The sequence below is a fragment of the Amblyomma mixtum genome, chromosome 7 (genome assembly GCF_055824585.1).
Source record: "Amblyomma mixtum isolate Tamu chromosome 7, ASM5582458v1, whole genome shotgun sequence".
Lineage (NCBI taxonomy): Eukaryota > Metazoa > Arthropoda > Arachnida > Ixodida > Ixodidae > Amblyomma > Amblyomma mixtum.
In genome coordinates, this window is record NC_143018.1 from 24,567,219 (window position 1) to 24,583,451 (window position 16,233).

The 16,233-nt window shown below is 46.3% G+C and overlaps 2 protein-coding genes across 4 annotated transcripts in view; both read left to right on the plus strand.

Moving 5' to 3' along the window:
- LOC149335337 (uncharacterized) overlaps window positions 1-16,233 on the plus strand; it is a 40,078-nt gene that overhangs the window by 11,872 nt on the left and 11,973 nt on the right. For 2 of the 3 annotated variants that reach the window (XR_016284054.1, XR_016284055.1), the window contains exon 1: window positions 7,094-8,647. The exons of the other annotated variant lie outside the window; for it this stretch is intronic. The gene's annotated coding sequence lies outside the window, so the exon portion shown is untranslated. Of the gene's footprint in view, window positions 1-7,093; window positions 8,648-16,233 lie in introns of those variants that run through there. 3 annotated transcript variants of the gene reach the window in all.
- On the plus strand, window positions 62-7,069 carry LOC149335339 (uncharacterized). The gene is made up of 2 exons (XM_089552023.1): window positions 62-3,122; window positions 4,280-7,069. Exon 2 carries the CDS (start codon window positions 4,580-4,582, stop codon window positions 6,044-6,046), a length of 1,467 nt encoding a protein of 488 aa, XP_089408149.1. The 5' UTR covers window positions 62-3,122; window positions 4,280-4,579; the 3' UTR covers window positions 6,047-7,069.

The following is a 16,233-nucleotide window of genomic DNA, read 5'->3' on the forward strand; positions in this document are numbered from 1 at the left end:
GCAGCGCACCGTGTCTTAGGAGTGCGCTGTGTTTTTCCTCAAGACCGCGTAGAATCCGCATTATGTCACAGGTTTTCAGACCAGCGACATCGACGAAATCTGTCTTCGGACGGTCGCCCGATCTATCTGGCAGATCGGGGGTCGAGCTAATATTTCATGCGCGATGATTGGTTTTGTTTATTGGGGTTTAACGTCCCAAAGCGACTCAGGCTATGAGAGACGCCGTAGTGAAGGGCTCCGGAAATTTTGACCGCCTGGGGTTCTTTAACGTGCACTGACATCGCACAGCACACGGGCCTCTAGAATTTCGCTTCCATCGAAATTCAGCCGCCGCGGTCGGATCGAACCCGCGTCTTTCGGGTCAGCAGCCAAGCGCCGTGACCACTGAGCCACCGCGGCGATGTTCATGCGCGATGAGACAACGATCTCAATAACTGCGCTTGGCTCTAACACACCCATAATGGAAGAAAAAAAGAAAGCGAAACGAGACGCTAGATTTCATGCGTTACCAATTTAACACTCACGAGCGATTAACTATTCCTTTCCGCGACGAGGAGGCCTAACGAGTCCGCAAGATTGAAGTGCGCGATTTCGAGAATTGTGGTGAGCATATTCACAAGTTTTAGCGAATACAAATGGCCATCGTGTTTGATTTTGACGATACTGACTTCAAATCCACGATTTCTTACATCGCAAGGCGTGCGTACAATAAGCGGGAAGTGCCGGCGTGACCCAGTATGTTGAGAAATGTGGGCGAGAAGCCATTGACATCGGTGTTATGCGCCTATTAAAAAAGACTGCGTTACGATCTCCGTCGGCGTTCGTTAAAAACTTTTCCTTATACGAGTTAATGGCTGTGAGTGGTGTTGTGAAGCGCGCCTTCATTCCGCTACGGCGTCCCTTATAACCTGAGTAGCTTTGGGACGTTAAACCCGCATAAACCTAAACCATTTGCGAACATCGGCAGATCACTGGCGATACATATTAAATGTCCTATAGCGGAACTGGTAAGCAGCTGCAATGTATCTTGGCTTGTGGGAACTCAGACGACAGCAAGTCACACGACGATAGATAGAGCAGATTACGATAAGCATAATTTATCAAGAATTGGAGGCTGTGCCAGTTATAAAGCCGCTGATGCCGCGTAGAATTCGCGATTTAGTGTCAGTTTAGTGCATAGGATAGATTGACGCGCTTGGAATACAGCGAGAAGATTGGATTTTGAGGGAAGAAAAATGGCGCAGTACCTGCCTTTTTTTTTCAGCATCTGTCTCACATCTCTGTGGACACCTGAACCGCGCCGTAAGGGAAGGGATGAAGCACAGAGTGAGAGAAGAAAGAAAGAAATTGGTGATGTAGTGGAGGGCTCCGGTATAATTTCGACCACCTGGGGATCTTTAACGGTCACTGACATCGCACAGCACACGGGCGCTTTGTGCGTTTCGCCTCCGGAGTATAGCCAGTAGCTGTGGTTTCCACCGCTGAAGCAGCGCTGGCTAAGCTCTCTGCATAAACAATTACTTATGCTCGATACTATTTTCTTATTAAGGTGTCGCTTCGAGTACAATTTCATGCCGGTGCCCATTCACGCGATTTAAAGACATGAATAAGCGTAATTAACTGGCGTAGATTACTTGACATATGGGCAGTATACGAACGGCAGTATACGGCAGTATATATAGGCAGTGGCTTTTTTGGGAAAGAACATGATGATGACTTCCTGTAGTTTTAAGCTCGTTGTGAAGTTATCTGGGCAATGATTGAAACGTGTCAACGAAATTTCGCATAATCGTAACTGGCAAACCGCGTAAAACATATGCGTCCATTTTTAATAAAGTCAATTTTTCCCCTGAGTGAATGGGTTTACGGGGCTTAACGTCCCAAAGCGACTCGGGCTATGACGGATGCCGTATTGGAAGACTCCGGGAATTGCAACCACGTTACTTTCTTTAACGTGCACTGACATTGCACAGTACACGGGGCTCAAGCATTTCGCCTTCGTCGAATCCGACTACCGCAGCCGGGACCGAACACGCGTCTTTCGAGTCAGCAGCCGACCACCATAACCACTGAGCCACCACGGCAGCACTTTTCTCTGAATAGAGTTTGTACTATTAATAGTTAGTATTCTAGATCTATTCTGTGTCACTTCGCACGTGGTTGTCGTGCCAAGAGAATGTGCTAAATGATTCGTTTACATTTGCTGATGGGGGCCTGGAGTACCCCACCACTTGGGAGGACTGGTGACCCTGCACCGCTGTGAGGACCCCATCCGGTAGAGGACCGCTACCGACGTCATGGAAGACGTGAACCTGGACGTTTGAGTGTAGTGGGGCCGCGCGGGGGCCCAGACTTATCTGTTTGAATAAAAAAGTTTTCACTACTCCTATTAAATCTGTAAATGCCGGCTGAAAAGCTCTGTGTCGTCCGCAAATTAGACAAATTGCTTTTACTGCTGTGTTAAAATAATTCTTACATTCGTTAACCTTGGGAAACGTTGGAAGCTATGGGCGCTCAGTGACATCCTATGCTTCACGGAGCCCTCGTCTGCAAGTATTAGTGTTAAATGTATATGGATCGTGTTTCGTGCTTCATTATCAGTGCTCAGCAATTTCGTTAAATGAGCAGTTGCAAAACCATTTGTTTCTTTCAAACACGCTGCAACCTGTAAAAATGGAAGAAACGTGCAGGATTGCAGCGTTTGCACAAATAGAATACCTCCGTGGACGCTCATCAAAAACTGCGTAAAAACCCGTAAATAATTTTGCATCGGAAGCGACGCTAGCGCCGCGAGTGTTGTGGCGACACACTACGACGTAAATTGAAGTGTGTCTGACTCTACTACTAGCTCATAAGTACGCCTAAGCTTGGCGTTGTCGGCAACGTTTTTAAAACGTTGGTTGTCGGCGGCGTTCGGCAGTTTTATCGGCTCCGATTTCGCCGCCTTTCACCGCTGGCGAGCAATCTGAGCGTGTGGGTGGTCCCGATAGGTTGATCGGTTGGCCGAATTGGCCGCTAGCATTCAGTGCCGTTGAGGTGGGCGCATTCTACGGCTGCAAACTTCGAAGTGAACTGAACTCGCTTCAGTCGGCGTCGAAACCACTTGGCGAACAAGAAGTCGCGTAAGTAGTACCTCAGGCTTACTGCATGCTTGTAGTAGCTTGTAAACAGATTGTTTCATCCTTTCACCTAGGTGAGCAAAGTATGCGTGCCGAACGACGCGATTCCTTCTGCGTCGTCTGCTCGTATAGCGCACGCTTTGGCCTTTCGTTCATTGCCTTTCTTTTTTTTTTGTGACAGCTTTTATTGACATGCGTTTCATCAATAATAGAAGATTGTGTGGAGCCTGATTTCTGGCGGAGGAATGCCTTTTTTTTTTTCATCACGTATATGCTCCCGCATTTCTCCGTGTTACTTTAGGCGTTGCCCACATCTTGCGTTACGTCTACTTCACGTTTAGTGCTGGTGTTCGACCGTTCGAGATCTGTAGATTTCAGCGCAAAACTCCACCGCTACGGTAACATGTGGCGCTGCCATAGTGCTCACTCCTTTCACGCGCCAAAATTAAAGTTGTTAAAGCTACTTGCAGGAATTAGTGCGTAGTCGGAATATTGAGCGTTAGCTTTTGCTGGGCACACAGTCGTGTTCCTGGAAGAATTTTTTAGGAAGACTACCTCACCCTTGTTCTGACTTTATTTTTTGTCTCATATAACACACAGCTCGTTTAAAGAACACCAATTAATATGAGGTCCTTTCCTGGGTTGGGTCTTCTAACCAGAAGTGTTCGTTTGGCGCATAAATTTGCACTTGCATGTACTGCATGATTTTGAAAAAAAATATACAAAACAGGTACGATTTCATTAACAGAAACACGTGACTTGCAGAAGAGGCAATAACAAACGTCTCCCAGCGCTTTGAATGCATGTTTTTAATCTATTACTACCTTAATTAATTATCAGTAAACGCTACTCGTTATTATAGACATTTAGTTTTCAGCAGGGACTCCGCCCTGCTCACCGTAGTTTGAACTATATGTTTTAACGTGACTGTCTGGTTCATGTGACAATCGTGAAGTGGACATGGAGGACTTTCGCGACTTTGTAAATTTGGGAAAAAAAGTGGTACAAAGCGGGCATCTTGTTCTCGGTACCTTCGAGTGCTTGCTTTTTTCCACAGCCGATATGCAGCTTCCATGTGTCCTACGCAACGCGTAGTGTTTAATAACTCCGACGTTTTTTTTTTTAAGTATTCGTGTTTGCGTTTATTTCTTTACTTGCAGGTTGCATCCAGCCGCTGTTACAGCCGATACGCCTTTTCAGGCAATGAATGTTCTCGCGTCGTGTGATTTCGAGCCGTCCAGTAGCACTAACGATAACAATTTCACAATCAAGCTCTTTATACATCCTCCTGTGGCGAAACGTTCGTGGAGAAGGAAGGGCGAAGGAGATAAGCTTCATATTGCACGGATCCGTTGCTATAGCACCGCTTGGATCAAGAACACGCCTATCCAAACTGTCCTCCGTAGTGGTGTCACGGAGCAAAGGGAAGCATCCCCTCAAGTACACTAAGGTTTTTAAACATGTCCGAAGAACTGAGCAGAGATTGTAGGCCGCACGATGAGGACGTCGAGAAGTTGTTCAAAAAAGGGCTCAGTGCCATGAAGGAATTCAATCCTGACGTTGATATGAGCTACGGAGGAGGCGTCATGCTAGAATACCCACACGCGCTGTCATTGGAAGAAGCTCGGATACTTCCGCGCATGCTACGCTCTAAGGAGTCCGTGAAGAAGCTCAGCTTAACCGGAATCTCACTCAGTGCGGTGAGGGCCGCCTTCGATAAACTGGAAGACTGGGGTTCTCTGGAAGTACTGGAACTCCTGTTCGTCGACTGTAATGGTGAAGATTTCGACGTAGACCTGTCTGGGGCTTTCAGAAAGCTCCGAGCCCTTGACCTGCGGTGTGAAAACATCCGTGGTGCCTTCGCTCAGAAAATTGCAGACTATCTCAGAGAGAACAAGTCCCTACGGGAGCTGAGTCTCTGGGAGTCCTGCGGTGGCGACGAAGGCGCCTCGGCGATCGCCGATGCACTGACAATGAACGACACGTTGAAGAGGTTCAAAGTAGTGGGGGAGAAACTGACCTCTAAGACTTTAGTGGCTTTCGTGAGGACTCTGACGGTGAACTCGACGCTGGAGCTTGTGGATCTTTTCGACACAATTTCCATAGAAAAGGAGCAGATGTCGCTGCTGCAGGACACGCCTACGGAGATCCTTAAGAGGCTGTACATCCTTTGTACTCAGGAAATGCTGCCGCTCACACGGCTTCTTCGTGAAGATAGTCACTGTTCTGAAGTTTCCGTCAGCGTCACCTCGTCGGTGGACAAGGATCTTCTGCGGGAATTCTTCGACGCCGTGGCTTCAAACACAACTTTGCGCTTGCTTCACTTCTATCCGAGCGACAATTGCTTCGACGAACTTGCAGATGGTATCGCTTCCGTCATTAGGCGGACGACGACGCTGAAGCAAATTCGAAACCTCATGTATGTTGCAATGGGGAGCGAGCAACAACTGATCCGGATGCTCGACGCTCTTAAAGTAAACCGTTCCGTGACGAACTTTACCACGTATGCGGAACTGCTTACGCCTGAAATAGCAGCGTCTCTGTCCGAACTGCTAGCTGTGAATGACGCTCTGAGAGACGTGGAGGTCTGTGAATACTGGGGGATCCTACCAGAGGAAGTTGAAACCATCCTCGGGGGGCTGAGAAGGAACTACACTCTAACAGGCATCATGGTTTCCTGGGATGGGAATAGCGATGTTGAAGAAGGCATGGACGAGATAGAAGAGCTGTTGAAAAGGAACGCTCGTCTTCTGGACCTGGCTGTCAAGTTCGTGACTGGCGACCGAAACGACACCGAAGCCGCAGATGCGGCCAACAAATTGCGGTCCAGTGCTAGTTTGGTGAACAGGCTGGAAGAGGTCACCGGGAAGACAGCCGAAGCTGTGCTTTGTGATTTGGAGGCAGCTCTTGCTAGGCTGTCTGTATGAAGAGCTTGAAGTGCTATGAAGAGAAAAGGGCCATGACATGGTGGTTCAACGTAATGCAGTTCTGTACTCGGTAAATAAAAGAAGGCATTCATTCGTAATACACTGCTTTCTAAACAGTAAAAGACCGCTGTAATAATCTTTGCGTTGACTCTTATCTTTTATTAGTTAAAAAAGACGAAAGAAAACGAAATACACGTGTCGCCATCACTGGACGATTTCGTAAATAAACTGCGTGCGTCTGCATCGACTTGTAATGCGAATCACAGAGGCCAGTCTACACTGCCATTCACTTTAAAACGCTGATCACAGACTCCTCCTCGATATAGATGTCACAGGCTTGAATTGAGAGCAGGGGAAATATTTAAATGCAATTTTCTCGGACATACATGCGTCTTTTTATGCCGAACAAATGTCAACATGCGGAGAAAAAAAAACAGACAGATAGTCAAATTTCACTGGGAGAAACAGTAGATCGATGGAGTTGTTTTCGGTGCCCCTTAGCGATGTAATTTTCCGGAAGTCGTCCGAAAACCGGAGTCTGGCCGGAAAAGATTCCTAGATTCCCTCTATTGCCTTGAGTGTTGCTTGTTTTTCACAAAAGTCGAAAACTTGTGCTTTGTGGCGCCCTCTGTTTCTCAGCACACATTAGAAGAATGGAAAGGTTGATCAATGCGAATGCAGCAATGGCGCGTGCAGAAGGAAAAGGGCGTTGTCACCTCTTGCATATATTGCGGTCGCTTGCATAACTTCCTGGCAGCCATTCTGCGCCATTGTGTTCGGCTTCCAAACCTCGTCTTCTGAAACAGTGGTGAAGCTCAGGCAGTTCAGATCGGCGCCTCCCCAGACGACCTAATTGTATTGGTTCCCTGCAGGTTGCCCTATAGGCTCATCTAAGACTACGGGCCACATGGTATGAAGTAAGGAAGCGCAAAATTTGGCACCCATCTTATTTGTGCGGCAATGCGAAAAGTTCCCGGGAGTGATCTGTCCTACACTGCATGTACGTGTATTACACCGAACCAGTCATCAGCTACAAGTTTCCACTGTCATTTTCTCCCATTGCATTATTCATGTCACTGCAGACATCACAAAACTTTTAAAAGCAAATTATCGTCAATCGAAGTAGAAGAGGAAAATACAATTTGCATCGACAACTCTACAGCCCGCTAGATTTAAGAAAAAAAACTGAAAAAGGCAGAATGAACTAATACGAAGGAAACAGCCAGAATACGCTTCAGGTATGAAAGCTTTTTTAATTTTGTTTTTTCACAGCTTGCTGCGGACTTGCTAGAGTTAAAAAAATTATGCACCAGGAATTACAACAACCGAACTGTACTTCCTACATTGCGTCTTGACCTTAGGTGTGCGAAACTCTAAAACACGGGAATGTTTATGTTGTACTAGTCCACGGAGTGAAGTGTTTGGAAGTCTTCCAAACACTGAGTGATTGAGGTGTAGATGAAGTAAATGTAAACATACTGGGAAGCGGTGCCGAGGTTGTATGACAATCATGTTACTTCGCAAAAGCGGCAACTCGTCACTAAAGGAATGCAGAAAGAATGCAGTCCATGCTTGCAGCATTTCGCATGTGCGCGCCAATTTGCGGAGTATTATTCATTGGGGGAAGGTTCGCACTATTCGAAATGAATGATGGCGTGGTGTATGGTTAGAAAACCACCTCAAAATCCAAGGCGCTCGTTGGTTTATCTAAACTCCACAGTCGTCCGGACTCTTTTCAAATAATTAGTAATTTTCCCACATAAAAGAGGCAGTCAGCCTACGAGTCTATATGATTCAATAACCTGCTCCTTTCCTGTTCTCGGAGCGTAGCCGCGACCATTCTAGCTTGCTCGATGTCACCACAGTGATAAATGCAGCCGATATCAGAAGCGCACCGATAACAGTGTTCTAGTAATACATTAATCATAACTGTAAGGAGCACACTGCAACTCCTGTAATATCCATGAGTGGCCCTGTGACGAAGTGTAGAACAAAGTGTTCAGGCAATGTTCGCTCCTTATCTCGCCTCAGCTAGTGTGACGAATTCCGGATGTATTGTTACACAATGCGACAGCAGCCATCTTTATCATCTCGCACTGAGCCGCAGAAAAATACGCCCCAAGTTTTGCCGGTAGCGTGCCTTCGGACGATGGCAGGCAAAGGGAAAATAAACTCTAGAATGACTGTTTTAATGGTCGGTTTGCTTGTATAAGCAATACATATAACGCAATTTATTTTCTATATTAGGCTAGCGTGCGAAATGAAATTGACACATAAATGCATGCCTGTAGCGAAATAAATTACCACGCGATAGGATAGCGCACTAAGAATTCGACCAAGGTGGCTGGTAATTCAATGTAACTTTTTTTTTTTGTCTCACACGATGCAAGCGCGACTTTTCATATAGCGGTAAGCTGACGAGTCAAATTCTTCAGTGCTTTGCTGCGTTTAGTGCCACTGCTCTGAGGTTTACCTTCAGAGTACGCCCCTCACGCGGGGCTGAACATCGGCTTGTTACTTTATCGGCACCGTTTCGCCCACCTTCCACAACGCGCTTAACGACAATAGTCTGATTGATCCCATGGCTATCTCGTTGACATGGTGAGCTTGGAGTTTTCTCATTTCGAAGCGAGCTGGAGTCGTCCTAGTGAGCTGCGTTATCGCCTCGGGCAAGCGAAGAAAAGCTGTAGTAGGGAATGTGTGGAATATGTGTGGAACCTACTGCACGCATTTACTACTGGACTAGAACTGGGCTTTATTCCTTCAGATAGATGAGTCAACCATAGTATGTGAAGCACGGCTCGACGCGTTCTAAAGTGCGCCGTCTGCCTTTGCAGCAACGCGTGTTATCCTAACGCTTTCGTTGCGCTGACGTTGTTTTAAGATCTGCTTTATTAGTCTTTGCAGCGAGAGTTGAACCACGACAGTGTTCCCACCTGTGTACCGCTGCGTTTCTTCGCTGTGATCGAGGCGCCGTCCTCGATATGCGCACCGTCGAAGAGCTAGTACTTCTATTTGCCCGATCGAGCGGCATCAGTTGCGCGTCAGGCCGCCGCTATATTTCACTTGGCGCTGCTGTGGACTCTGCGCTGTGACTTTGAACTGTAGAACTGTATCGATACTGGAAAAGGCAGATCAGGAAAGAATTTTTCTATGATAACTCAAGAGGCAGTGCCCTACTTTTTGAAGCTAGATCAGGGTGTCTTAGAACGCGCAGCTACAAAAAGAAATTTAGCGAAGAAGATGACACATGTGCAGTGTGTGATAGATCTGTGGAAACAATTGGACACCTCATAATCAAATGTGATGGTATCCATCCGGATGTCGATGCAGGCACAGTCACTCTTTCTGAGGCCCTAGGGTTTAAAGATAACAATGGTCATGTAAATAAATCTGCAGTGGAAGTGAGCAAAAAGCGATTGGAGGATTGGTGGCTGAAAAGCAGAGATGTGGCATAAGGTTAGAATTGTAGGAAACCGTAGGTAAAGGTGATGACGAATCTTAATGAGAATTGCCAACACAGTAAACAAAAAAAAATAATAAAGAAAGAAAAGCTGAGCATGGTGGCAATTGCCACCACCCCGTTTCAAAGGGGGCGCTCCTATCCATTCATCCATCCATCGCTAAACTCTGCGCCCCTCGCTAGCTGCGCGCGCGAAATTCAATTAGGCGAAAGCTGCAGGATAGTAGATAACAGCATTGCATGAGTAAACTGGCTGGCATTGACACTTACCTGAAACGCTAGAGCATTCACAGAACAACTCATTGTGTTCAAGCTGTTCCCCTTCCCGAAAAGTTTGAACACCATACACTGTAGCATCTTCGCATAAAACACTTTGCTGAAGGTGATTGGCGATCGCCGAAGCAACGGTAAAACGAAAAATTAGGAGGACACTTAAGCTTTGCCTTGAGAGTTGAGACAAAAGCGCCTTTTCCTTCTTTCTTTAATTTTTTTATTACTTTAACATCAGTACACATCCCAACACACTTTACTGCCATACACGCCACAACGCGTTCGCTTGGTGCCCCTCGAACACGTTTGAACCAACAACCGTTTGTGACATGAGGATGTCAAGGACAACGCCAAGATGTAACTCTCCTCCAATCCTCTACTTAAGCAGGCGGATGCAAACTGGTTCTGCCATATCCAATCTGGTGTTCTTCGTGTGCCCCCAGGAGATCCGGCGATGATATATAAGGGCAACACCGAGATAGCGGTACTCGGTGGCCCACTGGATGGCTTAGTTGTCCTGCAGCAACACCGTGCTCGCTTCTGGCCTGCCAGAGAACTGCAGAACGGCAAATTTATCTGGGTTGGAGGAGAGGCCGAGGGTTGCGAGGTGGGTGGCGCTCAGGGTGACGAGCCGCTGGAGGTTTCCGCCAGAAGCACCATATCGTCGGCAAATGCCAGTCCGAGCAGCACCCAACTTTAAGCCAGTCCTTCACTTAGAGACCGGAGCCTCGAGTCAATCAAGCTTCGCTCCAACCCCGAAACGTACAACATGTATGTACAACAACGGGAAGAGGTATATCCTGCTTTAGGCCCCGGCGCACCGGTAGGCAGTGAGTGGGCATCACCTATAGGCAGGCAACCAGTGTATAGTCTTTGTGCAACCGGCGAAGAATGGTTACCCGTAGTGGCGGCATATTCAAGGCTATGTTCAAATGTTCAAGGCCGACATCGGTTAATGTGGGACACTGTCACACGCCTTTTCGACTACTACGCCAGCTCAATTATATGCCCAGGGTGAAGAGATTGTCCTCCGCACGTCGATTAGCCCTGAAACCGATCCGGCTGTTCTGTAGCTCTGTCAGCGCCCCAGAGCTCTCCTTCCCCTCCATGTTTCTGGACGCGTGCTCCGATCTCGGTGCACGACCGGCTCGGTCAGCTCGGAGGCACTGGCTCTCCCGGCTGTTCTGGGTTTCGGCGACATAAAGTAAATAAAGCGGTACTTGTGGTTGATAACACCAAGCGGCGCCTCATAGAGGAACGAAAATTTAATTTTCCTTCCTCCATGCGGCGCCTAGAGTACTGGTGCTGGTAGGGGCTCTGCAATATGGAAACTCACAGATAGTGTGTTCATTAGTGGGAGTAGTCAGCACCCAACAGTGAACGAAGTGGTCGCATTGAACGTTTTGTGCAGCGACTTTTAACTTCATAGTTTTTTTCTTTTTGGCTCCGCCGCGCCAGGAGGCAGTGGCGACCCGCTATAATGAGCATGTCCACCACCATGACCTCGCAACGATTGCTGCCGCGGGTTACAGACGACGGTTTGACGTTGGCCATGCTTCGTGCTTTTGGGCAGCAAACGTCCTGCCATCTTCCAATTACTTAAACATTAAGAATATTATAAGACACGTACCGCCCGACTAGCTGGCGAAAATCTTTCCCAGCCCAACTGGTTTATGGAACAATTTCTAGTTGGTCCCAGTTGGAACCAACTGGAACCCAATTGGTTTCAACTGGAACCAACTGTAAATTGTTCCATAAACTGTTGGGCTGGGAAAGATTTTCGCACAGCGTGTTCCTTGTGATTGTGCAGGTTGTAAAAAATTCTCCTGCTCAAACTACTGGCCTATCTGGGCTCAACCACCGACCACAAGGTAGCTTATGATAGTCTGTGTTCTTTGACAAGTAATTTAACATTAGAACATGCCTGGACTGTCCAGAATCAGCGAATAACTGCAGTCGTCAGTGCGCAGAATTTTTGCCGAGGCGAACGGAGTAGCAGATTTAACAGGCTGCACCAACTGGGGAACTGCGAGGCCTGTCCAGCAGACACAACAGAGACTTTTGTTGTGCTGGTTTTGATCAGACAGTGCGGCATGCTTGGTAAGGTGCTCGTGCAGGTGATGCGCCAGCTTTCGATGCTTCTTTTTTCCCTGGGGTGCTTGTTTGAGATGCTTGTTCGAAAAATGCGCCCCCTGCAAACAGGAAGTGTTCTGAGGCTAAATTGTTGGCCGAGGCTAAAGTGTTGCCAGAACAAAAAATGTTTGACTAAGCTTGTACATGCATGTTTGCAGGGCCACTGATACTCATCAAAGTGCGTATATCTTGTGCCTGTAATTTTGTGATAGGTTGTGGACAATGTGGAAGGTGTTTTTAATGCCAGTTTTCTGTCATATCTGAGTGTTCATAGAGGGGAGAGACATTTTGAACCAAAATTTCCAGTCACGACCTTTGAGTTTCTAATCTGACTGCAGGTAATGACACAAAAACAGAGTAATTGAAATACTTTTTCTGTCACTTTTTTTTAGTGTGTTAAATTCTTATAGTAGTGTGTTGCTTTGTAGGTGAGTTTAAATATATGATGTGTGTTTGATTTTCACCTGAACATTCAGAGGCAGATTTCTTTTTATGATTTCGTTTTTTTTTTCGGGTGCCTTAGCCTTTGCTCTGTTGCTCATTGTGATCAGCAATGAGAGGTGATGTATGGCTGTACAGTCGCCGTCAAAAGTAAATGGAAGGCGACCTTGCCAAAAAAATTTAATTTCTTTAAATCTAAAGCATAACGGTTCACGTTTGTTGGTGCACAGTGCAATTCGCACAATCACAATTAGTCTGCACATATGTATTCAAGGATGCATGAATTGAGCGGTCAATGATTAAATTTTTTCGTTAATATTGCCTTCCATTTACTTTTGAAGGCACCTGTACATGTTAATATTCATAGTTTAATATTTGATCATCTTGATGTGAGGTGTCATTTAAATTTGGAACTATTAGCTTGAAGAAATGTCTGCCTGAGAACAGATAGAGGGGTGCATATAATATTAAATGAGCATTGATGCCAGAATTCTGTTGCATGTTTTCACCTTTAAGTGAAGCATTAGTGTACATGGATCACCATGTGGTCATCAACATCACCAGCCTGACTATGCTCACTGCAGGGCAAAGGCCTCTCCCGTGCATCTCCAGTTAACCCTGTCCTCTCCAATTAACTCTGTGGTATTCACCCACAACTGCTAAATAAATTATAGTTGTAGATTTTTCTCTCATTTGTTTTTGCTTTTAAACAGCTGAACGATTGCTGTAATGTCAAAGTTTAGCGTAGGTAACTTGAGGCATAAAAAAAAAAAAACAGCAGTATATAATTGCTACGTCTTCATTCATTCTGGCTCTTGATGGAGGCTGCATTTGTGTCTTACTGAATGAAATGAGGCGGCAATTGTTGCTGTTTATTTTGGTACCTCGTGACATATACTAAAGAGGTGCTGAAACGAAACATCATTAACAAAAAAACATTAATTATAAAATATTTTTCAGCCTCAGGATGATACCATGCAGTCATCCATGTGCACTAATATATTATGCATCATTGCAAGGGAACAACCATGAAACCAAAAGCTTGGTGTTAAGCTCTTTAAGCTGCTGAAAATGCTTTACAGTTTCTGTGCAGACATCTTTTGCAGGGGCTCTACTGTGTATATTAACATCTCTGACCATGGCTGATGGCTTTTCGTATTGCTTCTAATGGTACATTTTTACATTGCTTTTAGCAGGAGCTTGTTTTTTTGTGCTCCTTTCAGTTTTGGGGCTGCTAGAGCGAAGCTGTTTTTATTGCAGTATGTCAACAGGCCTCATCAAAGTCATTGTCACCGTAATTCCAATTGGTTACTGCCATTACATTGGTTTGGGTAGTGGAATCACTGCAAAAACATGAATTAGACAGAATTGTTTAAGCTATACCTTTAATGCCAAAAGGTTTGCTTTGCAGTTGCGGTGACATTTATTCTTTCAATAATCTAGCAGCAGTAGTATGAGGACAACATTTTTGTGTTATCGCCTTGTATGCAATCCTTGTTTCAAACGTAGCATGTGCTGTACACCTATTCATTTCATTTTATGTTCCCATATTTTTCTGCTCTATCTTTTTGTTGGTGGATAGTGTAGCACTTGCTCGTCAGTCTATTAGTATCAGTTGACGTAGCTGATAAGAGACAATTGAAAACAATGCAGAAACATGGCTTAATGTAGCGAGCAGACAAATGCAGTGCAACCTTGCCAGTGAGCTCTGTCAGAGAGCCTTCCAACTAAGGAAAAAGAATGCATGTGCCTAGTAATGCCTTTAAGAAGTACTTATGACGGTGCTGAAGAGAATCCATTGGGGGAAAATAAATCAATGGCGATAATTTAATGGATGGCAAGCATCTGCAGAAGGCGTCACTGAGCAAAGAAAAGAGAATAAAATCAATCCTTTGGTCATTCAGAAGCAGTAGCACTTGTGTTTCGCTCAGAAACTGCAACTATTTATCAAAAGAGCAAGAGATATCCATGCTTGTGATGGATCTGGTTTCATTAATCATTGAGACTTCAGGAATGTCTCATAGCCATGTCGATGGCGCACCCAGTTACTGATGTGCCACTGAGCAGTGGGCGATCTCCACTGAAAATTCATCCACGAATGATACATTTTCTACAGCCTACCTATAGACCTTTTTCAGATGCGCGCGACCATCTTTCGACAGCAGCGCCGTCTTGCGTCTGGCCGATTTCTCCGCCATGTTGGCTTGGGCGGCCGCCGCTGCGATACAGGCAGCGAGTACTCGCCGCGCTGTTCAGCCTTATCCGAGTGTTGATTTTTGCATGATTTTGGCCTGCAAAGTGTTGCACTGTATGCACTGAGCAACTGTGAACAAAATGGCCCGTTTTTCGGCGAGCGGCGACGCGGATGTTTCCCTGCAAGTTGTGCCGAAAATCGGCATTGGAGGTGCGCTTCTACGCAAGTGTGCGCAATTTCTTTAACGGCTTTCTGGTATCTATAATGGAGACATTTATTAATGCGAGCACGGAGCTTGCTGAGCGCTTCTATGTTGTAGTTATAATTATAAAAGAAAAACCGCTCCCTTCCGAGCTAACAGCAGTGTTGCTGTCAAGCGCTCAAGCGGTCTGATCTGCGTTGCGCCGGTGACACGAACTGATTGAAACTGCGCTCGACCGCCTCTTTCACTACATTTTCCCTCCGCACTGTCCTAAAAAACGGTACTTTCTGTAGTGCTACATGGAGAAGGCAGCGCTGGAGCGCACAAGCGCACAGAATTCTGTTCCGGCTTTTTGGCTTTGCATAAATTCCTTGATTACTTTGTACTAACGGTAAAATAACTGGTGAAGCGTGCACATGTAGGGTGGTCCACTCTTAGCGTGGACATGCGAGTGTGTGGCAGCGCTCTTCGGAGCACCAGGGCATCCGTCGGCGGCGTGCGTCGAAGCAAAGTGTCGCAGGAACAGAGGAAACTGGATTTGGAGCTTCGCGTCGTCTGACATTTCGCTAAACTCAGAAAAAGAAGTAGTAGAGAGTCGTGGCCTTTGAACGCGATGTAATTTATACACTTGAAACTGGTGCACCTGCTGTGACAGTTATTGAGGAGCATATCTGTTTGGCCAGTCTCGGGTGCGGCCGCTGATTAATGCCGAAAGAGCGAGAAAGCGCGTGCGTGTGGTCGGGTGGGCACTGCGTGCCTGCTGATTGCACGTCCCTAATAGACACATTTTTTTTTAAACAATCGGGACTTTGCATTACGGCGTCAGTTGAAAAAAGATTTTGGTCGAAGCATGAGGTGTCACGATGCAAGGTGGACACGCGAAAGCTGCGGCCTTCAGTTTTTTAAGTCCTGCTGGTTTATCGGATATTTACTGCAAGCAAACAGCTGTGGCATTTGCGCAATGCATCATGGCTTTCAAGTACTGTCAAATAGCTATGTTTACAGTGCCGTTGTCTTTATGTAATCAGTCGCCAGTATCGGCAGTTATAACAGAAATGTTTCACGTAACCCGCCGTGCTGCTGCATCATTTACCCAAGTTATTACTTATGTTTTGATTTTGCAAGGGTCACAGACAACACATATCTTAGCGACATCAGCAGTAGGTGCTCGCGTGTAAGGTATGTGTAGCTGAAAAAGCCCGCAACCGCACTGCCGCCGTGGCTCTCTGTGTTCTTCACACTGCTCCGCTTCAAGCCGCCTTCGCTTAATGTAGTTGTTTGAACAGCAGACGACTGCGCAGTGGTTTCCCGAAGACCTCGTTGCAGCTTTAATCGCACATACACCTAAATCGGGCTAATACAGCTAGGCAAACGCATACAGTAAACACGGAGAACCGCAGAGAACGCACGGGACGCACGGACACCGCCTTTCCGAACCAGCCAGAGAGGAGGAAAGCAACATGGCGGTGTTCGGCGCGCTGGGA

What these genes read in the sequence shown, in the direction of transcription:
- LOC149335339 (XM_089552023.1), top strand. Translation starts at nt 4,580, where the DNA reads ATGTCCGAAGAACTGAGCAGAGATTGTAGGCCGCACGATGAGGACGTC.